The sequence below is a fragment of the Oncorhynchus gorbuscha genome, linkage group LG02, assembly GCF_021184085.1.
Source record: "Oncorhynchus gorbuscha isolate QuinsamMale2020 ecotype Even-year linkage group LG02, OgorEven_v1.0, whole genome shotgun sequence".
Classification (NCBI taxonomy): Eukaryota; Metazoa; Chordata; class Actinopteri; order Salmoniformes; family Salmonidae; genus Oncorhynchus; species Oncorhynchus gorbuscha.
In genome coordinates this window covers 86,591,060-86,615,607 of record NC_060174.1, presented here as the reverse complement: position 1 = coordinate 86,615,607, position 24,548 = coordinate 86,591,060, and the positions used below count along the sequence as shown (strand labels likewise).

At 41.9% G+C, this 24,548-nt stretch overlaps 1 protein-coding gene across 2 annotated transcripts in view; it reads right to left on the bottom strand.

The window, feature by feature from the left end:
- Nucleotides 1–3,236: 3,236 nt before the first annotated feature.
- LOC124012081 (cell adhesion molecule 1-like) overlaps nt 3,237–24,548 on the bottom strand; it is a 508,450-nt gene continuing 487,138 nt past the window's right edge. For both annotated transcript variants that reach the window (XM_046325471.1, XM_046325480.1), the window contains 2 exons: nt 5,411–5,539; nt 3,237–3,555 (listed from right to left, as the gene is read on the bottom strand). In XM_046325471.1, coding sequence (XP_046181427.1) covers nt 3,437–3,555; nt 5,411–5,539 — 248 coding nt within the window. In that variant the 3' untranslated portion in view covers nt 3,237–3,436. The remainder of the gene's footprint in view (nt 3,556–5,410; nt 5,540–24,548) is intronic.

The following is a 24,548-nucleotide window of genomic DNA, read 5'->3' as shown; positions in this document are numbered from 1 at the left end:
GGTTGGGTGATTGTGGAGGCCAGGTCATCTGATGCAGCACTCCATCACTCTCCTTCTTGGTCAAATAGCCCTTACATTGGCCCAAGCAAGTCTCTTCGTATTATTGGTATCCTTCAGTAGTGGTTTCTTTACAGAAATTTGGCCATGAAGGCCTGATTCACGCAGTCTCCTCTGAACAGTTGATGTTGAGATGTGTCTGTCACTTGAACTCTGAAGCATTTATTTGGGCTGCAGTTTCTGAGGCTGGTAACTCTAATGAACTCATCCTCTGCTGCAGGTGTAACTCTGGGTCTTCCTTTCCTGTGGCGGTCCTCATGAGAGCCAGTTTCATCATAGCGCTTGATGGTGTTTGCGACTGCACTTAAAGAAACATTCAAAGTTCTTTAACTTTTTCGGATTGACTGACCTTCATGTCTTAAAGTAATGATGGATTGTCATTTCTCTTTGCTTATTTGAGCTGTTCTTGCCAAAATATATATATATATTTTTGACCAAATAGGGCTATCTTCTATATACCACTTCTACCTTGTCATAACACAACTGATTGGCTCAAACGCATTAAGGAAATAAATTCCACAAATGCGCTTTTAACAAGTCACACCTGTTAATTGAAATGCATTCCAGGTGACTACCTCCTGAAGCTGGTTGAAAGAATGACAAGAGTGTGTAAAGCTGTCATCAAGGCAATGCTTACTACATGATTCAATGTGTTATTTAATAGTTTTGATGTCTTCACTATTATTCTACAATGTAGAAAATAGTACAAATAAAGAAAAACCCTTGAATGAGTAGGTGTGCCCAAACCTTTGACTGGTACTGTACATCGACCCAGTCCACACAGCTGTGAGTACATGTATTAAAATGTCCACCTACAGAACGAGTGAATAGATGTGTTCACTTGGTAAGAACAGACTTTTTAAGGTCCAGTTTTGAAAGGAAGCCACCACATTTTTGACCAAAGCAAAATAATGCTCACTGTTAAATACAAGTCACACAACCTCAATCTAAAAGACGGTTACATTCTCTCTGTTGTTTGATCCATTGAAACAACAAAGGGGATCCAAAATGTTTCACATGAAGTCACACAGTCTAAAATGGAGCATTTAAACGGAGCCAGAAAGCCACCACTGTCCTGATAAACAACCAGCATTGTCGTCAAACAGTATTAAATCAGTGGTAGCTCCTTCTTCAAGATATTATATTTGGAATAAACATCAAATCAAGCACGTAAGCAACAACATCTTTTCAACCTAATTGTCAGGTCAACAACCTCAGCAGGACAGTAACTAAATTCAACAGCAATGTTTACTGTAGTGATGTATACATGAAAAGTAACAATTCCCCCAAAAGTACTCTCCCTAACGGGCTCTTTCCACATTGTATCATCTTTAAGCTTAGGCAGGTCAATTGTAAAGAAAGACAAATAGGAGACTTTATTATGTTGTTTTAGAGGTTCACACTCACATACATGCAGTGTTGTGTTGGCTGACTGTTTGGGCAACTGAAAATTGTTGCATCATGACAAGACCATGTACAGTCCAGAGGCTGGGGTGTGATAGTAGGGGAAATAAGGCCCTGTCTCCCGTGTTAATTCCGAGTGACACATGCTCCTCAACTGTCATGAGTGTTTTACAATATGGAGCGACAAAACTCACAACAAACAGCTTGTGATAATCAGAAAAAACACAGAAGTATTCTGTCATGAAATTCCACTAGGTTGTAAAAAATATTTGTGTATAATACATTGGTGTGAATATAATGTCTGCTCATAGTTTGTATATTGTTGGAACTATTCGTTCTGGTGCGTCTGAATTATTTTGAGATAATGTTTTGTATTGAAATCATATCCTTTGAAAAAATGCCTTAGACACAATCATTGTAGGGCCGTTGCTCATACAGAAGCTATGTATCGCCTATGTATCACCATCTCCTTTAAAATCCTATAACCCTTTTTACTCCTTAGGTCTAATTTATACACAAGGCTGGAAAAATACAACCACTCTACATGTGAGATTTGACTGTTCAGCATGTAACAATATGAAGGTAGTATCGCTTTATAAATGTTGATTGCATTTAGTACCTCACAACCTACAGTAGATTTACATATGTATTATAATGAGGATATTCAACTTTGACAGTCAACATTCATTTATTAGTTTGGAGATGTCTTCTGGTCATTTCTTATTGAAATTAATCCTATCAGTGTTACCTTTTTTGTTATACCAACTTTATTACAGCTTGGCTAAAGTGAGGCAGCTTGATTGAAAGACAAAGGGGGAGTATACACCACCAAAGAAACCATTCAAAACAAATTCTTTTTTAAATGTTTTGTTGTTTGTCAAAAATATTTCTGAATGAGAGAGACGATGTAAAACCCCAAAATGTCATCATAAAACATGAAATGCCTGCAGGGGAATTGCGGTTCCATTCATTGGAACAGAACAAAAACATCATTGTACAGAGAATAAAAGGTAAAAATAGTGAATTGAAAATGCTTTTAAGTTCAGCATAGCGAGGGTGAAATAATGTGCCTTCTACTTTGCTTATTCCAAATAGTACCAATGTTTTAAATGTGCTGGCATATCTAATAAGAAAAACAAATTGGAGAGGAAAGAATAGAAGTCATCCACAGTGAATAGGAATTGGCTCAGATAAAATGAAAACAAGGACAGTTTGAGACCAACTGTCCTCCACTGTCATCCTTTAGATTATATTTCTGTGTGTGTGTTATTTTATGTGTAATGATATTTTCCTCATGTACATTTTTCGAAGATGATACGTAAAGCGTTGGATGTGTTTTGGAGTTATCAAAAGGTTGGGAAAAAAAGAAAGGTAGTGGCTTGAGACTAGGCCTGCTCACAGTATAGTGGAAATAGGGTTCTTTTGAGGTTTTGGTATGCAGAAGAGAACGTGTGTGAGAGTGGGAGAGATGAACAGAGCCACTGTGTAATTCAACACTCATAGGAAAGCCAACATCACAATCATAATGGAGAGAGTGAAAGAGGGGACGGTGAGGAGCAACGGCATGTTGACGGGGAAGAAAAAGAAGAATGAATAGAAAAGAAATTCAGAACAAGGCACAGAATTTTCTGCAAATGGTTGAACTAAACAAAATTCGTACCAGCAGTTTTGGGAGGTGTCGAATGGTGAAGCTCTACAGTGATTTCTGGCAACATCTGGCAACCCCCAAACCCCCCTCCCTACCCACCCACCCTTAACCAAAACCTACTCTCCCTTCCCTATCTTTCCACCTAATACACACAAAACTGTTCCTCTTCAGCTGCACAGACTGGACTATACATTGTTCAATCCCTGGCAATCACCACTAAAACAAACCCATCCTACCCCCCTACCCAACCATACTTAAACCCCAAGCACCCCTCACCCAAAGACAGTATGGTGTCCTACAGGGGACAGTATTGGGGCCCTGTGATTTCTATATGTAGTACTCCTTTTTCTCGTCCGAATTGTTGTGGCCCCCCTCTGCGTTGATAATGGCTGTATCTGCATCTGCTGCATCGTCGGCTCCTTTAGCTTCATGCGTGAAGTAGGTACCTGAAGGGGGGAAAAGATAAGGAATTAACAAATTGATCAAAATGGACACTTCATTCCTAAGCTCATGAATGCCTACTCATATGTTTCCTTGACATTAACAAGCAAATCATTGAACCAAAACAACCCATCAGGTTAACTGTAAAATATACAGTTGTGGCCAAAAGTTTTGTGAATGACACAAATATCAATTTTCACAAAGTCTGCTGCCACAGTTTATATGATGGCAATTTGCATATACTCCAGAATGTTATGAAGAGTGATCAGATGAATTGAAAAGTCCCTCTTTGCCATGCAAATGAACTGAATCCTCCAAAAACATTTCCAATGCATTTCAGCCCTGCCACAAAAGGACCAGCTGACATCATGTCGGGGATTCGCTTGTTAACACAGATGTGAGTGTTGACGAGAACAAGGCTGGAGATCACTCTGTCATGCTGATTGAGTTTGAATAACAGACTGGAAGCTTCAAAAGGAGGGTGGTGCTTGAAATCATTGCTCTTCCTCTGTCAACCATGGTTACCTGCAAGGAAACACGTGCCGTCATCATTGCTTTGCACAAAAAGGGCTTCACAGGCAAGGATATTGCTGCCAGTAAGATTGCACCTAAATCTACCATTTATTTGATCATCAAGAACTTCAAGGTGAGTGGTTCAATTGTTGTGAAGAAGGCTTCGGGGCGCCCAAGAAAGTCCATCAAGCGCCAGGTCTGTCTCCCAAAGTTGATTCAGCTGCGGGATCGGGGGCACCCCCAGTACAGAGCTTGCTCAGGAATGGCAGCAGACAGGTGTGAGTGCATCTGCACGCACAGTGAGGCGAACACTTTTGGAGGATGGCCTGGTGTCAAGAAGGGCAGCAAAGAAGCCACTTCTCTCCAAGAAAAACATCAGGGATAGACTGATATTCTGCAAAATATACAGGGATTGGACTGCTGAGGACTGGGGTAAAGTCATTGTCTCTGATGAATCCCCTTTCCGATTGTTTAGGGCATCCGAAAAAAAGCTTGTCTGGAGAAGACAAGGCGAGCGCTGTGTCATGCCAACAGTAAAGTATCTTGAGACCATTCATGTGTGGGGTTGCTTCTCAGCCAAGGTAGTGGGCTCACTCACAATTTTGCCTAAGAACACAGCCATGAATAAAGAATGGCTCCAACACATCCTCCGAGAGCAACTTCTCCCAACCATCCAGGAACAGTTTGGTGACAACCAATGCCTTTTCCAGCATGATGGAGCACCTTACCTTTTCAAAATTATACATCAGGTACTAGGTTTTTAATTCTGGTCGGTAAATTCTTTATTTGCCACTGCAAACCCCACTGTTGGCATTCAAGATTTACACATGAAAATCTATTATTTGATTTCCATGAAACAAGCCAAAGCAAGGGATGCTCAAGATTCAGCTTCAGCTCAGCTCATGCCTCCAAATGAACCTTGTCAAGTTCAACGAATGCGTGTGAATGAGCAATCCACTTCAAACTTAATTTCCGACAGGGATTATTCACATCCCAACAGTTTTGGGAATGATAATAAAGGCGATAGCCCAGACTGAATGGAGGAGGGCAAGGAGTAATTTGGAATCAAAACCAAACCATTGGCTGCACTCCAAAGAAAACCCCTTCAAATGTACAGTAGCCATAACAGAGAGAAAATAAGATGGGGCTCAGGAGGTATGGTAGAATTTCTAAAACAGAGTTTGGGGGGAGAGGGAAGTGGTTTTCTGATTGCCCAGGACAATACTAGTATGACACTGAGTAAAATAAATCATAAAATGATAGTGTGTCTGTGCTCTTTTAAAATGTTTAACCTTGAGATTACACAGAGGTGCTTCTAGATAGAAAACAAAAGGCTTCGTCACATACCTTTGTGTCTTGCAAAGTACCGTCCCAAAATGATGAGTAGACAGAGCATGGCAAAGACAACCACAGCCACCACTCCTCCGATGACCGCATGGTCGACCGCTCTCGGTGCTCCCTCTCCAGCTCTAGAATCTGTAAGCACAGTAACAGAAACACATTTTACAGAATCCACTAACAGTGCACGCCAAAGGGAAGACATCACGTCAACTTTGGTGGATAAGAGATCTCCAAAAATAGGTATATTGTCAGCTACTCCAGCCTTTGGAGTTGGAGAATAAGGGCCGATATTACAAGTTGGATGTAGGGGTGTAACGGTTCACCAAGCCCCCGGTTCGGTACGTATTGCGGTATTGGGATCACAGTTTGGTTTCGGTACAGAGGGAGATTTAAATGCCAACAGTCACTGTAGTTCATTTGTATTCATTTAAGAAAATACAAAGTGTTGGTACATCATGATTCCATATATGATCATGAGTCATATAATACCTGATGAGAGCACAATCATGAATACCAACACTTTGTATTTTCTTAAATGAAAACCCATGATTACTCAACAACAACACTAAAATAAATTGCAATATAAACATGGCTCAGACATTGTATAGGACTATGCTATAATGTTTTCTTACAAAGACAAACATATCCACACTTCTGTGACTCTCATAAAGGGTTAATATAGCACGGTACTTCTCATTTACCACTCCGGGGTAATGTGATGGGCTGTCAGTGTTAAGTAGCTCTCTGTAGCCCTGGAGGTCCAGCCATCTGTAGTAAGCGCAATGCAGGGTACATTGGCCAATTAATTGACAACTTCGGCTTTATCGTGCTTATAAAGAGTGGGTACCATCGGTTTGCTGAGAAGGGTGCGAGAGGGCAAAGTTCGTAACGTGGCTCAAGTACTTTTCATGAGATGCTGAAACCCCGTATTCTTCTCAACCACCGAGAATGGGCGCATATCCATGGCTATAAACATACCCATCACTCTTTCATTTATTTAACCCAGTCAAAATAAGCTGCAAAAGGGCTGCTTGAATGCAGAGGGGAGATTAAGTTGTTTTGTTGTCTTTTTGTGTTTCAGTCTTGTTCCGGTGGTAGGAATATTGGGGTGATGTCAGCGTAAATGTGTCACCATTTGCATTGGCTATTCTCGTTGAGCAGTGGCTCTCTCTGTCCATCGCCGTTGGAAGACAAATGTTCCCAAACGTGAGATTTAAATGATGATGGAAGATCCTCCAATTCTGGTTTATCGACCCCACCACTCCACATCGACCCCACCACTCCACATCGACCCCACCACTCCACATCGACCCCACCACTCCACATCGACCCCACCACTCCACATCGACCCCACCACTCCACATCGACCCCACCACTCCACATCGACCCCACCACTCCACATCGACCCCACCACTCCACATCGACCCCACCACTCCACATCGACCCCACCACTCCACATCGACCCCACCACTCCACATCGACCCCACCACTCCACATCGACCCCACCACTCCACATCGACCCCACCACTCCACATCGACCCCACCACTCCACACCGTACAGAACTCCTTCCCAGCTGTGCCTCACTAAAGAACAGTTTGAAATGCTCCAATTAAGATTTTAATTTTGATTACAATGTGTACAGGCTCTAGTGTACAGGCTCTACCGAATGGCCTGAAATTTTAAAAATAAATTGAGTTTATATTTAATCAAGAGGCCTACAAAGCAATAAAGGCATTGCCTATAGACCTAGTGTTTTAATTTTGTATATATATTTTTTTATGTATTAATTTGGGGACCAAACCGAGGTTCATGTACCGAACGGTTCGGTACAAATACGTGTGCCATTACACCCCTCCGCAAAATGAGAATTATCAAAACATTTATGAAATTAAACAAATAAATGCCATGATGATCTTTCTAAAACACAATGTGATTCAAGTTAAATTTACATTTTATATTGCAGCTTCCACTGTAATGAAACTAAATATCAAATTGACTGAATCGTATAAAATGGCCAGAATGTGGCTTGAGTTTGATTTGTTAGGCAAAATGACTGTCTTCAGAGAATCACTATACAAACCGCATTTCAAATCAAATCGTATTAGTCACATGCGCGAATACAACAGGTTACAGTGAAATGCTTACTCACAAGCTCCTAATCGACAGTGCAGTTAAAAAAAATACGGATCAGAATAAGAGATAAAAGTAAGAAGTAATTAAAGTGGAGCAGTAAAAAAATAGAGTCAATGTGCATAACACATAGTATGTTATCCAATTTACAGTGAGGGGATGCATAACTCTACTGTGGTTGGCCATTTAACTGAACAGCAGAAGATAGTAGAGCATTTAAACATGATTTATGAAGTGATACAGGCGGTTCTCAACTTCAATATACCAGAGCAAGCACCACTGTTCAAATAAATCTGGCCCCTGCCTTGTCTCGAGTCAGAGCAATACATTTAGCGCCTGCAATGACTAAAAAGTGCGGATCCCAGGCAATTTCTAAGAAAGATTTACACCAGCTTGGCCTGAAGAACAAGGAGCTTGCCTTAGAGGCTCCAAGCTGTAATGATATGTGAAGGTTATTGATCAAGTGTAGGGATCCATGACAACCAAAAGTTAATGGCGGTTTGTGGACTTGATTGGTTCTTCACAGTGCAAAGGAGGAGCAAAATCTTTCATCAATAGCTCACACTCTGCTAGGAAATGATAAAGTTTGGGGGAGAGAATAGATAGGAGGCCGGGTGCTTTGACAAGGCCTAATGTCAGTGAGAGGGAAAAGTTTCAGATTCATTGAGGGGTTATACATTTGTAAAAGTGAAGAAACTAGTTGTCCTTTGATAATAGCCTATGGTCAGTGGTGTAAAGTACTAAAGTAAAAATACTTTACAGTACTACTTAAGTAGTGTTTTGGGGTATCTGTACTTACCTATTTATATTTGACAACTTTTAATTTTACTTCACTAGATTCCTAAAGAAATGTATGTACTTTTTACCTCATACATTTTCCCTGACACCCAAAAGTACTCATTACATTTTGAATGCTTAGCAGGACAGAAAATGGTCCAATTCACACACTTATAAAGACAACATCCCTGGTCATCCCTACTCCCTCTGATCTGGCGGACTCACTAAACACAAATGCTTTGTTTTTAAATTATGTCTGATTGTTGGAGTGTGAGTGACCCTGGCTATCCGTAAATAAAAATAGTGCCATCTGGTTTTCTTAATATAAGGAATTTTAAATTATTCTTACTTTTACTTTTGATACTTAACTATATTTTAGCAGCTACCTTTAATTTTGATACTTAAGTATATTTAAAACCAAATACTTTTAGACTTTTACTCAAGTAATATGAGAATAGTGTATTTTTTCCACCATTGCCTATGCTACATATCACAGCTACATTCCCATATACTGTATATCAAAAGACTCACAGGTTCCATTTTGTCATTCCGAGTGTTTAACTCCAGACTTATTTATGTTAACAGGTGCATCTCCTCCAAAGAGCTATCTCGGAAAGATAGGAAGGCTAGAGGGAATGGAGAAAAGGAGGGAAAAATGAACAACCATCCTCTTTGCAATCGACTCGCGTGGAATCCATCAACCCATCCCTCATAGGTACACACTGCAATCTCTCGCACTCATCTCTAGCCTAAATCCCAGCTCAAGGCTTTTCCTGTGGGAGCTCAAAAAACTAAACTGGCAGGCCACAACTTATTATAGGATAACGAAGAGTGAGAGAAGCCCATGCTGTTGTGGAACACGCCCCCCTCCTCCTCACCCAACTCACCTCATAAACAACTTACTGGTGGGGGAGGGAAATGGGAAGAGAACGCCACAGTCACAGTGCTACCTGCCAAACTCAACCAAACATTACTTGATAAGCCTAATAGGTTATTTTAAATTCAGATTTCCTTTTCCGCGCTGGGCAGATTCAATTAAAGTCAGCAGAAATCCTTTTGACACCTAATTCGCTCTTGTCAAAGAGGGAGGTAAAGACGTGCGTTAACACACTTTCCTATTAAGATGTTAAAGTGGATCTCGGGGGGCTGAACCAGTCCGTCGGGGTTGGGGGATAAACAGAAGCCTATGGAAATGTCAGGGAATTTCGCTCTGCCCTCTCCCCTGGATAAAACACGTCCTTTTTCAGTAAATTCTGTACTGAATGAGGGTGGATGAGGGAGGGAGGGAGGAGAGGAGGCACTGGGTCCACGGTGGGTTTGATGTCCCACTCAGGTCATTCGCTCTGACTGCACTTGTACTTGACACTAATTCACATAAACTAACAAATGGGCTGGGCTTGGGGAGCCGACTGTCGCCTCCCATCCCTCCTCGGGAGTGATCTGGCTCCCACTTGACGTCCACCCCTAACCCCTCTCTTCCTCCCTTGCCCCGCCCCGCCCTCCCCTGCCCTGCCAGCCTCTGTGGAGCAGCCGTATGACATGGGGCCGGGGACTGCAGTTAACAACAATCAGGCTGTAGATTGGCGTTAATGATGACTCACAGTAAGGGCCGTTGCTCAGTTAATATAGAAAGCCACTGTACTCTAACGCAATCAGAAGAAGATAAATGGTAATTTTATAAAAGTCCACTGTATTCCAACATTGTTGCATTGTGTAATTTCAGAGAGGGCAGAGGGTTTGGAAATGAGTTGCTTCACTCTCTCACACAAACTAACAAACGCCTAACACATAAGATGGCGCCGAAGACCATGGCTGCCGTTTTACATCTTCCAAACCAATTGTGCAATTTTGTTACTTTTTTTGTATAACTTACTTTTTTACTTATTGTGTACATAATGTTGCTGCTACCATCTCTTATGACCGAAAATAACTTCTGTACATCAGAAAAGCGATTACTCACCGCGGACTGGAAGAAACGTTTACCTTTAACGAGTCCGACGTGAAGGATATCCTGCTTTCACTGGAAAAGGCCCAAATTCACGCCTTTTGCGTGAAGACGCCGGAAAAGGGACGAGGCAAGCGAGTAAACTCCCAATGCCTTCCATTCATCTTGCCAATGTGCAAACTGCAACATCTTGTGTTTCACCGAGGCGTGGCTGAACGAAGAAACGGACAATATAGAGCTGGCAGGATTTTCCATGCACCGGCAGAACAGAGACGCTCCCTCTGGTAAGACGAGGGGTGGGGTTGTGTGTCTTTTGCTGGTGCACGATGTCTAATATTAAAGAAGTCTCGAGGTATTGCTCTCTTGAGGTAGACCACCTTTACTCTATACACAGAGATGCACACAAAGCTCTCACAGTCTCGTACTCCACACTGCCCTTTCTCACCCGGACAAAAGGAACACCTATGTGAGAATGCTGTTCATTGACTACAGCTCAGCGTTCAACACCATAGTAATTTTTCATTTTTCCAACAATTGTTTACAGACAGATTATTTCACTTATAATTCACTGTACCACAATTCCAGTGGGTCAGAGGTATACACACACTAAGTTGACTGTGCCTTTAAACAGCTTGGAAAATTCCAGAAAATGTCATGGCTTTAGAAGCTTCTGATAGGCGAATTGACATTAGTATTAGTCAATTGGAGGTGCACCTGTGGGTGTATTTCAAGGCCTACCTTCAAACTCAGTGCCCCTTTGCTTGACATCATGGGAAATTCAAAAGAAATCCGCCAATCAGCCAAGTTGTAGACCTCCACAAGTCTGTTTCATCCTTGGGAGCAATTTCCAAACACCTGAAGGTAACCACGTTCATCTGTACAAACAATAGTACACAAGTATAAACACCATGGGACCACGCAGCCATCATACCACTCAGGAAGGAGACACGTTCTGTCTCCTAGAGATGAACGTACTTTGGTGCGAAAAGTGCAAATCAATCCCACAACAACAGCAAAGGACCTTATGAAGATGCTGGAGGAAACGGGTACAAAAGTATCTATATCCACAGTAAAACGAGTCCTATATCGACATAACCTGAAAGGCCGCTCAGCAAGGAAGAAGCCACTGCTTCAAAACTGACATAAAAAAAGCCAGACTATGGTTTGCAACTGCACATGGGGACAATGGGGTTCGTACTTTTTGGTGAAATGTCCTCTGGTCTGATGAAACAAAAATAGAACTGTTTGGCCATAATGACCGTCGTTATGTTTGGAGGAAAAAGGGGGAGGCTTGCAAGCCCGAGAACACTATCTCAACCGTGAAGCACTGGGGTGGCAGAATCATGTTGTGGGGGTGCTTTGCTGCAGGAGGGACTTGTGCACTTGAGGTAGGAAAATGATGTGGATATATTGAAGCAACATCTCAAGACATCAGTCAGGAAGTTAAAGCTTGGTCTCAAATGGGTCTTCCAAAATGACAATGATCCCAAGCATACTTCCAAAGTTGTGGCAAAATGGCTTAAGGACAACAAAGTCAAGGTATTGGAGGGCCATCAAAAAGCCCTGACCCCAATCCTATAATAAATGTGTGGGCAGGACTGAAAAAGCATGTGTGAGCAAGGAGGCCTACAAACCTGACTCAGTTACACCAACTCTGTCAGGAGGAATGGGCCAAAATTCACCCAACTTATTGTGGGAAGCTTGTGGAAGGCTACCTGAAACATTTGATCCAAGTTAAACAATTTAAAGGCAATGCTAGCAAATACTAATTGAGTGTATGTACGTGCTTCAACACCTGCATTGCTTGCTGTTGGGGTTTCAGGCTGAGTTTCTGTACAGTACTTTGATATATCAGCTGATGTACGAAGGACTATATAAATACATTTGATTTGATTTGTAAACTTCTGACCCACAGGGAATGTGATGAAATAAATCAAATCTGAAATAAATCATTCTCTCTACTATTATTCTGACATTTCACATTCTTAAAATAAAGTGGTGGTCCTAACTGACCGAAAACCAGGAATTTTTATAAGGATTAAATGTCAGGAATTGTGAAAAACCGAGTTTTAATGTATTTGGCTAAGGTGTAGGTAAACTTCCGATTTCGACTGTACATGTACAGATTACCTCAACTAGCCTGTACCCCTGCACACTGACTTGGTACCGGTGCCCCCTGTATATAGCCTCGTTATCGTTATTCTTATTGTGTTACTTTTTATTATTACTTTTATTTTAGCCTACCTGGTAAATATTTTCTTCTTCTTGAGCTGCACTGTTGGTTAAGGGCTTGTAAGTAAGCATTTCACGGTAAAGTCTACACTTGTTGTATTCATGTGGCAAATAAAGTTAGATTTGATTTGGTTTGATCTCATCCAGCCCATTCTTCCCCTGTAATATTCAGTAATTCACAGGGAATTGGCATGGTCATGAAAACCCCTGAAATGTCTGTCCATCCAAATTGACTGAAATGTGTCACTTAATTATACATATTGCACGGTGCTTATAGAGAAATCATTACCACCAACAGCAATCCTTGTTAAACACTGAATATTTACTCATATAAGACTGGAGGACTGGAGCGTTCCTGCCTTTCTATACGTCAAACAGTTATGGAGGTTAATAAGGAGATAACATGGTGTATGTTTTGAACTGATTGAAACAAAATCCTTAAGGCACATTAACCCTCCATCTCCCTTCACCATGTGGATTAAGATCAAGGCCATAGTCAATCAAAACAGGTATATAGTCGCTTTCAGGTGAGGCAACACAACAATTCTCCTTGTGTTACATGTTGTAAATTATATCCGGTTGACTTTTTTATCTCACAAATTAATCCAATTGTGCATTCTCACAGCACAACAAAGTGTTGTTATGTCTAACCTAGACAGGTCTGGTTAATGTTTTGTCTGAACAGGGCCCAGAATGAAAACCTCTGCATAACCAAATGCCTTTGAAGACAAAGTGCCAGGACCCAGCGAGGACAGGCACCCAGATCTCTCTCTATCCTCCATCACTCATCTTTCTCCACAGCTGCCCCCCCCCCCCCCGTGGAGAGGGAGATTGCTACAGACATGATGAGATGGCACAGTGCTACAAGATGCCAGGAAATCAGGGCTGGATGTTTCCCTCCATCCCCGGGCCTGTCTGGGGTGTTACCCAGATTATTACCCAGAGGCTGGAGCCACCCGAGGCACATTACTATGGACCAACCTGGTGTTAATAGGGTACAGTGGGCAACCCTTCTTTGTGAGGTATCAGGCCTGTCTCAAGGTCAACTAAGGTCAGGAGAAGAGAAAGTGTATGACATGGAAAGTTAGAACTACGTTCTATAGTACATTCGGAATGTATTAAGACCCTTGACTTTTCCCCAAATAATGTACGTTACAGCCTTATTCTAAAATAGATTTAAACAAAAAAATCCTCATCAATCTACACACAATACCCCATAAGGCCAAAGCAATTTTTTCTACATTTTTGCAAATGTATATTTTTTTATAAACAGAAATACCTTATTTACATAAGTATTCAGACGCTTTGCTAGGAGACTCGAAATTGAGCTCAGGTGCATCCTGTTTCCATTGATCAGATGTGTCTACAACTTGGAGTCCACCTGTGGCAAATTCACTTGATTGAACATGATTTGGAAAGGCACACACCTGTCTATATAAGGTTCCACAGTTGTCAGAGCAAAAACTTAGCCATGAGGTCGAAGGAATTGTCCGTAGAGCTCAGACTTGACTGTATTCCTTGTTCACCCACGAAGGTGTGGCCATGCACGCCTCCAACTCAATCATCAAGTTTGCGGACGACACTACAGTGGTAGGCTTGATTACCAACAACGACGAGACAGCCTAGGAGGAGGTGAGGGCCCTCGGAGTGTGGTGTCAGGAAAACAACCCAACATCCACAACACAAAGGAGATGATCGTGAACTTCAGGAAACAGCAGAGGGAGCACCCCCCTATCCACATCGACGGGACAGTAGTGGAGAGGGTAGTAAGTTTTAAGTTCCTCGGCGTACACATCACGGACAAACTGAATTGGTCCACCCACACAGACAGCGTTGTGAAGAAGGAGCAGCAGCGCCTCTTCAACCTCAGGAGACTGAAGAAATTCGGCTTGTCACCAAAAGCACCTACAAACTTTTACAGATGCACAATTGAGAGCATCCTGTCTTACTGTATCACCGCCTGGTACGGCACCGCCCACAACCGTAAGGCTCTCCAGAGGTTAGTGAGGTCTGCACAACGCATCACCGGGGGGCAAACTACCTGCCCTCCAGGACACCTACACCACCCGATGTCACAGGAAGGCCATAAAGATCATCAAGGATAACAACAACCCGAGCCACTGCCTGTTAACCCCGCTATCATCCAGAAGGCGAGGTCAGTACAGGTGCATCAAAGCAGGGACCGAGAGACTGAAAAACAGCTTCTATCTCAAGGCCATCAAACTGTTAAACAGCCACCACTAACATTGAGTGGTTACTGCCAACATACCGACTCAACTCCAGCCACTTTAATAAGGGAAATTGATGTAAAAAAAATCACTAGCCACTAGCCACTTTAAACAATGCCACTTAATATAATGTTCACATACCCTACATTACTCATCTCATATGTATATACTCCACTCGATACCACCTACTGCATCTTGCCTATGCCGTTCTGTACCATCACTCATTCATATATCTTTATGTACATATTCTTTATCCCTTTACACTTGTGTGTATAAGGTAGTAGTTGTGGAATTGTTAGGTTAGATTACTCGTTGGCTACTACTGCATTATCGGAACTAGAAGCACAAGCATTTCGCTACACTCGCATTAACATCTGCTAACCATGCGTATGTGACAAATACATTTTATTTTATTCGCCTCCCTACCACTGAGGAAGTACAGCTCCTGCTCAGCCCAGTCAAAACTGTTCGCTGCTCTGGCCCCCCCAATGGTGGAACAAACTCCCTCACGACGCCAGGACAGCGGAGTCAATCACCACCTTCCGGAGACACCTGAAACCCCACCTCTTTAAGGAATACCTAGGATAGGATACGTAATCCCTCTCACCCCCCCCCCCCCTTTAAGATTTAGATGCACTATTGTAAAGTGACTGTTCCACTGGATGTCATAAGGTGAATGCACCAATTTGTAAGTCGCTCTGGATAAGAGCATCTGCTAAATGACTTAAATGTAATGTTATTTGTTGAGGCACAGATCTGGGGAAGGGTACCAAAAAATGTCTGCAGCAAGATCCCCCAAGAACACAGTGGCCTCCATCATTCTTAAATGGAAGAAGTTTGGAACCACCAAGACTCTTCCTAGAACTGGCCACCCAGCCAAACTGGGCAATCAGGGGAGAAGGGCCTTGGTCGGGGAGTTGACCAAGATCCCGATGGTCACTAAGATAGAGGAAGCCACTCCTCAGAAAGAAGCCACTCCTCAGTAAAAGGCACATGACAGCCCGCTTGGACCGAAAGGACTCTCAGACCATGAGAAACAAGATTCTCTGGTCTGATGAAACCAAGATTAAACTCTTTGGCCTGAATGCCAAGCGTCACATCTGGAGGAAACCTGGCACCATCCCTATGGTGAAGCATGGTGGTGGCAGCATCCATGCTGTGTGGATGTTTTTCAGCGGCAGAGACTGGGAGACTAGTCAGGATCGAGAGAAACATTTACGGAGTACAGAGAGATCCTTGATGAAAACCTGCTCCAGAGTGCTCAGGACCTCAGACTAGGGCGAAGGTTCAAGTTCCTACAGGACAGCGACCCTAAGCACACACAAGACATCGCAGGAGTGGGGACAAGTCTCAATGTCCTTGAGTGGCCCAGCCAGAGCCTGGACTTGAACCTTATTGAACATCTCTGTAGAGACCTGAAAATAGCCGTGCAGTGACACTCCTCATCCAACGTGACAGAGCTTGAGAGAATCTGCAGAGAAGGATGGGAGAAACACCCCAAATTCAGGTGTGCCAAGATTGTAGCATCATACCCAAGAACACTCGAGGCTGTAGTCTCTGCAAAAGGCTTTTCAACAAAGTACTGAGTAAAGGGCCTGAATACTTATGTAAAAGTAATATTGCAGTTTTTTAAAAGTGTAAAAACCTGTTTTCGCTTTGTCATCATGGGTATTGTGTGTAGACTGATGAGGGGAAAAAATGATTTAATCCATTTTGGAATAAGGCTGTAATGTAACAAAATGTGGAAAAAGTCTAGGGGTATGAAAACTTTCCAAATGCACTGTATTTCGGTAAGTTACTGTTTCTCACAGTTGCAAGGCAAAAAGCAAGCCATAAAATCTGAGAGCCTTCAATGAATTCTGCTTACATTCTGCTTATGTACACAAAAGTGAAATTGAATTGTGAACTGTATATAGAAATATTTAGACTTCAAATTCATTTGAACAAATGGAACCAAAATTTGTGAAAGTAAAGGATGAAAATATATTTTTAAGTTCATTGAGTTCAATCTAAACTTTTCCTTTCAGCAAATCTACATAAATCTAAAGACTGAGTATTTTCAACTGCCAAAACACAACATTCAACCCTAGGTAAGTTGATGTATTGAAGTCAGAGAGTCATCTTCTTTGTATGGAGAAAATGGCAGACAGAACCAGTCTCTAGGCAGTCCTCAATCAGACAACAACTGAAACAAACACCCAAGTGACATTTCTGGGTTTTCAAAGTACAACTCCAAGACAAGGACCAAAAGAGAAAGAAGAATAGGTCCCAACAAAACCGTGTGGATGCAGGAACTTGGGGTTGAAGTGAAATACCAGTGTGAACACAGTCGTGATGAAGGGAATTAAAGGATGACTCTCAGGGGGTGTCCATCTGCAGACCATATTGGGAGTGATGTCATGTTGGGTTACCCTCAAACACGCTTCCCTGATAGAGTTGGTGACCGGCCCTTATAGGAAGTCATCCACGGACAATGGAGTCACGATAACACTCACTGAGGGATGGCTGGCTTGATAGGGTCGATGCACTCTGCTGCCCACACCTTTTATAACCCGAGACACATTCTCCGACAACCAGAGAGGAAAACACAGGCATGATGGAGTCTTCGGCGTATTTCTGCTGTGATGTGGCAATGTGTCATGTGAGTAGCAGCACCTTCCTTTGGGGAACATCAACTTGGATTCCTTTGGACCAAAGACATCACCAAAGAAGGAGCATTCTTTTAAGATTTATCCCCTCTTGCTTTTTCAAACGGGACACCTTGGGGTAATATTTCTCAGTCTCTCTCTCCACTGAACAAAATATAAACACAACATGCAACAATTTAAAAGATTTTACTGAGTTACAGTTCATATAAGGTAATGCCCTAATATATGGATTGAACTGGGAATACAGATATGCATGTTGGTCACAGATACCTTTAAAAAAAAAGGTAGGGGAGTGGATCAGAAAACCAGTCAGTATCTGGTGTGACCACTATTTGCCTCATGTAGTGCGACACATCTCCTTCACATAGATTTGATCAGGCTGTTGATTGTATCCTGTGGAATGCTGTCCCACTCTTTAATGGCCGTGTGAAGTTGCTGGATATTGGTGGGAACTGGTACACGCTGTCGTACATGTCGATCCAGAGCATCCCAAACATGCTCAATAGGTGATATGTCTTGTCAGTATGCAGGCCATGGAAGAACTGGGACATTTTCAGCTTCCAGGAATTATGTAAACATCCTTCTTGCAACATGGGGCTGTGCATTATCATGCTGAAAAATGAGGTGATGGCGGAGGATGAACGGCACGACAATGGGATAAAGGATGTAACCACGGTATCTCTGTGCATTCATATTGCCATTGATAAAATGCAATTGTGTTTGTTGTCCATAGCTTATGTCTGCCCATATCATAACCCTACCGCCACCATGGGGCACTCTGCTGACATCAGCAGACCGCTCGCCCGCACAACACCATACAATTAAAACCGTGATTCATCCGTGAAGAGCACACTTCTTCAGCGTGCCAGTGGCCATCGAAGGTGAGTATTTTCCCACTAAAATGCGGGTAAAGGTGGCTTATAGTAGAGAAATGAACATTAAATTATGTGGTAACAGCTCTAATGGACATTCCTGCAGTCAGCATGCCATGTGTACGCTCCCTCAAGTTGTGTGACAAAACTGCACAATTTAGAGTGGCCTTTCATTGTCCCCAGCACAAGGTTCACCTGTGTAATGATCATGCTGTTTAATCAGCTTCTTGATATGCCATGTGTGTCAGGTGGATGGATTACCTTGGCAAAGTAGAAATGCTCACTAACAAGGATGTAAACCAAATTGTCCACAAAATCAGAGAGAAATTATATTTTGTGCGTATGGAACATTTCTATTATATTTTATTTCAAGCTCATCAAACATGGGAACAACACTTTACATGTTGCGTTTATATTTTTGTTCAGTATATATTGGTAGTGGGAAAGTAGAGAAGATCTGTGTCTATAGTTCTTGCTGAAAACGTATTGTCCCCAGTCATCCATACCTCCCTGTGGTTCTGGGTTTTGATCTAGAACAACACACTCCAATTTATCCCCAAATGACCTAAATGACAAACGCCCAAGCTATATACTAAAGCCCCACAGACACCTGACTCTGTCCTCCCTTCACTCCTTTCCATACTCGTTCTCGCTTTCTCTCCATGATTGTTTTGTTAAGTGTCGCCAGAGGATAGAGAGGGTGAGAGTGTTTCCATCCCTCTCCCGGTTGTTTTCTGTTCAGGTGGAGAGAGAGTGGAAATGTGTTGTTGTCCCTCTTCCACCCCCCATCCTTCCCCCCTCCAATCCCCCCCCCCAACTTCTCCCCATCTCGTGAGTGGAGCCTGTAGCCACACTTGATCTTACTCTCAGAGTCAATTACTTTGCTTCCTCGGGATAAGGCTGCTGTTTTGTAGCACCCTGGATCAGGGTGCTCATTGTCAAGTTCAAATAACTTTCTCAAAGGAAGCACAGGATAGCAATAGATGCTATCCTCTGGTGGACAATTAAAATGGTATTCAGTCTGGCCTATAGCCATCTCTCCTTGTTTTGTTGCTTTTCGACATTTAGGATGCACTCACACACAAACCAATATGCACAACATTATTTTTGTAAATCTCCACTACGCATTTCAAATACATTAGTCGAGCCAATTTATGAGCATCGCTCATTGAAACCAAGGATACGTTTCATCTTCTCTGTTTCAAAAGCAAAATTTGTGAATTACCTAGCCAATTCCAGGAACGGCCCCCCACTCCAATTGGTCAGCTGTGGCAATGTAAATAAATCCCGATCTGTGAACTATCCTACAGAGGCTAGCCAAGAGATGCTTTGTCTACATTTACATTTACATTTAAGTCATTTAGCTGACGCTCTTATCCAGAGCGACTTACAAATTGGTGCATTCACCTTATGACATCCAGTGGAACAGTCACTTTACAATAGTGCATCTAAATCTTAAAGGGGGGGGGGAGAGGGAATACTTATCCTATCCTAGGTATTCCTTAAAGAGGTGGGGTTTCAGGTGTCTCCGGAAGGTGGTGATTGACTCCGCTGTCCTGGCGTCGTGAGGGAGTTTGTTCCACCATTGGGGGGGCCAGAGCAGCGAACAGTTTTGACTGGGCTGAGCGGGAGCTGTACTTCCTCAGTGGTAGGGAGGCGAGCAGGCCAGAGGTGGATGAACGCAGTGCCCTTGTTTGGGTGTAGGGCCTGATCAGAGCCTGGAGGTACTGAGGTGCCGTTCCCCTCACAGCTCCGTAGGCAAGCACCATGGTCTTGTAGCGGATGCGAGCTTCAACTGGAAGCCAGTGGAGAGAACGGAGGAGCGGGGTGACGTGAGAGAACTTGGGAAGGTTGAACACCAGACGGGCTGCGGCGTTCTGGATGAGTTGAAGGGGTTTAATGGCACAGGCAGGGAGCCCAGCCAACAGCGAGTTGCAGTAATCCAGACGGGAGATGACAAGTGCCTGGATTAGGACCTGCGCCTAGGACCTCTACATGCCATAGGTACTGTATACAAAACTGCAAACAAACATGACTGTGAGTGAGTGAGTGAGTGTGTTTGTGTGTTTGTCCAAGTCCGTAAATATGTGATTGAATGTGTTGGGTTCTGTGAACACACTGGGTGCCCGCTCATGGTGGCGTGTAGATCTGTAGCTCTGGCCTGTCCCCTGCTGAGGTCCGTGTGTATTATGATAAGGAATGAGGAGACTAAGCCATTTTCAGCTTTAATATCTCATGATTAGAGATAATTAGACGGCAGCACAAGGAGGCAAAGCATGGCTAGTGTTCACAGGGCAAGACGTGTACACGTGTGTGTATGTCAGAGGGACTACTAAAAGTTGCGACATACCTTGCGTGCTACCGCAGCATTTTGTGGCACGTCATTTAATTCTCAGCCATTTTTTCTGTTACTGCAAGTTATTGCTAGTTTGACTATCAGAGGGCATCTTTGAGAAACATTTGATTGTATTCCGTGTTGACATTACCAAAGAATTGTAAACCTTTTTTGTAATAAAATAGTATGGGTTTTATTTTAAGAAATTTTGTGTAATTAATTTGCTTAATACTATGGTGTTTCTATTCAGAGAAAAATGAAAACAAAACCCTCAGGGTTTCTGTTAGGATGGAATGGAAAATATGGCGATGTACAACATGACGGTTGGGAGTAGGCTAATGGATTGGATGATTCTAAATTGTTTGCCTTCATTAGACAACTTTGTTCCAATATTTCTGTAAATCATTGATATTTACTCCCAAATTAATTGGTTATGAATCCATAACTAAAGCAACATCTGCATTTTGAAAGAGTCCCATGTTAACTACAGTATGTATTGTAGACTACACATTAGCCTAATAAACAAATAAAAACATTTTGTTAATAAAATAATGATTTAAAAAATATTTCAAAATGCAGATGTTAATTTAGTTATGGATCCATAACGAATTACTACGGGAATAAATATCACTGATTTACAGAAATATTGGAACAATATTAGTTAGCAATGTAACACTTTAGAGTACTTTAGTATTGAATACATTGCAAGTTGAGGGATTTTCACAACAGTAGCCTGGTTATAAAAAAGTATATTGTCCTGCTAATAGGAAACATTTGCATGATGGGCTACACCTGCTACAGGTGATGTCTTCACTATTATTCGACAATGTAAAAAATAGTAAAAATATTGAAAAATCCTTGAATGAGTAGGTGTGTCCAAACTTTTGATTGGTACTTGCTTAATTCATTTGATTAATATTATGGTGTTCCTATTCCATGAAAAACAAAAAAACATCTGGGTTTCTGTTAGGATGGAACAAAAAATATGGCGCTGTACAATGTGATGTCCGGCAGTACAGTACTGGGCTATTTAGCTAAATATTCTCTGTGTCGTGCTTGTCTCAGAGCAGAGCGAAACAGTGCTAAAATAGTTATAGGCTTTTGCTTCTAACTTCAAAATGCTCTTTAAATAAATAAGACCTACACCATTTTTAACAGTATATCTAAAAATATTTTTTTCAATGATGTGAGAAATATTTTTTTCAAAATTTTTTCAATGATGTGACTCAATCCTGATGTGACCCAATCCTCTAATTACATTTAGAGGATTGGAGGACTCTATAATAATACCTAAGGGGCATTTTCCATTAGGATCTGTGAGAATATCTTGAGAATATCTAAAGGGCTTTTATATAATTCTAAATTAAGTAATGATAATAATAGCTTTGTTAAAAAGTAACATTTTGGAGATTTCGTTTTCATTTAACCTAGAGTGAGCGAGAAAAAGGCAATTCTTGAACATGGGGTGAGACATTCTCACTCATTTGTAAATAAAACCAGTTACTTAAAATTATTTACTTCTGGAGAAACCTAACTTGATTATTTAGCAGACATCACTTGCTTATATTCAGTCAACACATATCTTAAGAATATCATGGAATATTTGAACATTTTCGTTTCTCCATCCTTGTCTCAGAGCAGCGCGAAACGGTGCAGAAATAGATGGCCACAGCGGGAAGGCTATGCATTCTGTGCCCACTCATGGTATCTCTCTTCGGTTACACATCCTTGGAATAGCAGAACAGCCTAACGGTCCGGGCGGCCCTTGCTGTGACTGGTGAGCAGTTAGTCAAGTTCTGTTGTCAGAAGAGAAATGGAAATATCAGGGTGAACCGAAAACCTGACCAACCCACCACATACTGTATGTTGACTCTGCCTGTCGGAGGTGGAATTACCGAGCTCACAGGTGTGCCTGGCATGGGTTGTGACGCCATCTCATTCCTATTCAACGTGTGAGTGAGTCAATGACTGTTCAAGCCATTGACTCACTGATGAATGAAGTTGATGAACGATCGGCAAAGGCAATCTGTGGGCATCACGGCTCGGTAAGAAATGTTTTATTTATATATACAGTTGAAGTCAGAAGTATACATACACCTCAGCCAAATACATTTAAACTCAGTTTTTCACAATTCCTGACATTTAATCCTAGTAAAAATTCCCTGTCTTAGGTCAGTTAGGATCACCACTTTATTTTAAGAATGTGAAATGTCAGAATAATAGTAGCGAGAATTATTTATTTAAGCTTTTTTTTCTTTCATCACATTCCCAGTGGGTCAGAAGTTCAGTAACAGAAGTTGGTAACATTGCCTTTAAATTGTTTAACTTGAGTCAAACGTTTCGGGTAGCCTTCCACAAGCTTCCCACAATAAGTTGTGTACATTTTTGCCCATTCCTCCTGACAGAGCTGGTGTAACTGAGTCAGGTTTGACTTGCAACCCTCCCCCATTTTCCTCCAAACATAACGATGGTCATTATGGCCAAACAGTTCTATTTTTGTTTCATCAGACCAGAGGACATTTCTCCAAAAAGTACGATCTTAGTCTCCATGTGCAGTTGCAAACATTAGTCTGGCTTTTTTATGGCGGTTTTGGAGCAGTGGCTTCTTCCTTGCTGAGCGGCCTTTCAGGTTATGTCGATATAGGACTCATTTTACTGTGGATATAGATACTTTTGTACCAGTTTCCTCCAGCATCTTCACAAGATCCTTTGCTGTTGTTCTGGGATTGATCTCTAGGAGACAGAACACGTCTCCTTCCTGAGCAGCATGATGGCTGCGTGGTCCCATGGTGTTTATACTTGCATACTATTGTTTGTACACATGAACGTGGTACCATCAGGCGTTTGGAAATTGCTCTCAAGGATGAACCAGACTTGTGGAGGTCCACATTGTTTTTCTGAGGTCTTGGCTGATTTCTTTTGAATTCCCATGATGTCAAGCGAAGAGGCACTGAGTTCGAAGGTAGGCCTTGAAATACATCCACAGGTATACCTCCAATTGACTCCAATGATGTCAATTAGCCTATCAGAAGCTTCTAAAGACATGACATCATTTTCTGGAATTTTCCAAAGGTAAGTGATTTATTTTATCGCTATTTGTGATTTTGTGACGCCTGTGCTGGTTTGAAAAAGTATTTTGATGTGGGGCGTTGTCCGCAGATAATCGCATGGTATGCTTTCGTCGTAAAGCCTTTCTGAAATCTGACAACGCGGTTGGATTAACAAGAAGTTAAGCTTTTAAACGATGTAAGACACTTGTATTTTCATGAATGTTTAATATTACGATTTTTGTATTTTGAATTTCGCGCTCTGCAATTTCACCGGATGTTGTCATAGTAGCACGCTAGCGGGACACCGATCCCAAAGAGGATTTTAAGCATCGAATACATTGCAAGTTGAGGGATTTTCACAACAGTAGCCGGGCTATAACAAGTCTATTGTCCTGCTAATAGGAATCATTTGCATGATGGGCTACATTCTTTATTGTAACCACAATGTCACACATAATTTCTATCTACCTTTCAAATTACATTTAGAGTTTGGGAATTACACATGCGCTTTCTTTTTAGTTACATTGTTTTAGTTCGAATGTGCAGACTTTTTTTCTTTAAATTATTATTTTATGTAGGATGCTACATTTTTGACCAGTTGCAATTGTAAGTAGGCGTAATAAAAAAATCCTACTTCTATTAGGCTGTTAAGCCTCATAGCCTACCTCAGCCAGTTAAAATAACTTATGTAGGTCTAGGCTCTGAACAAATAGACGCCAATTAAGCCATCTTAGGTGTAAAGTCAAATAAAAAATGAAAAAGGCACTCGCACATCTGAGCTATGTTTTTGCAGGTGCATGGCAACAGATGGATAACATGAGGAAAAAGAAGGAACGCGCACACTGCTCTTGATCATAAGCTTTATGTATCGGCCTCGTGGACTTCGTCAGAGCTTTTGTGAGTTTTTTAAATTAGCTCCTTATCTA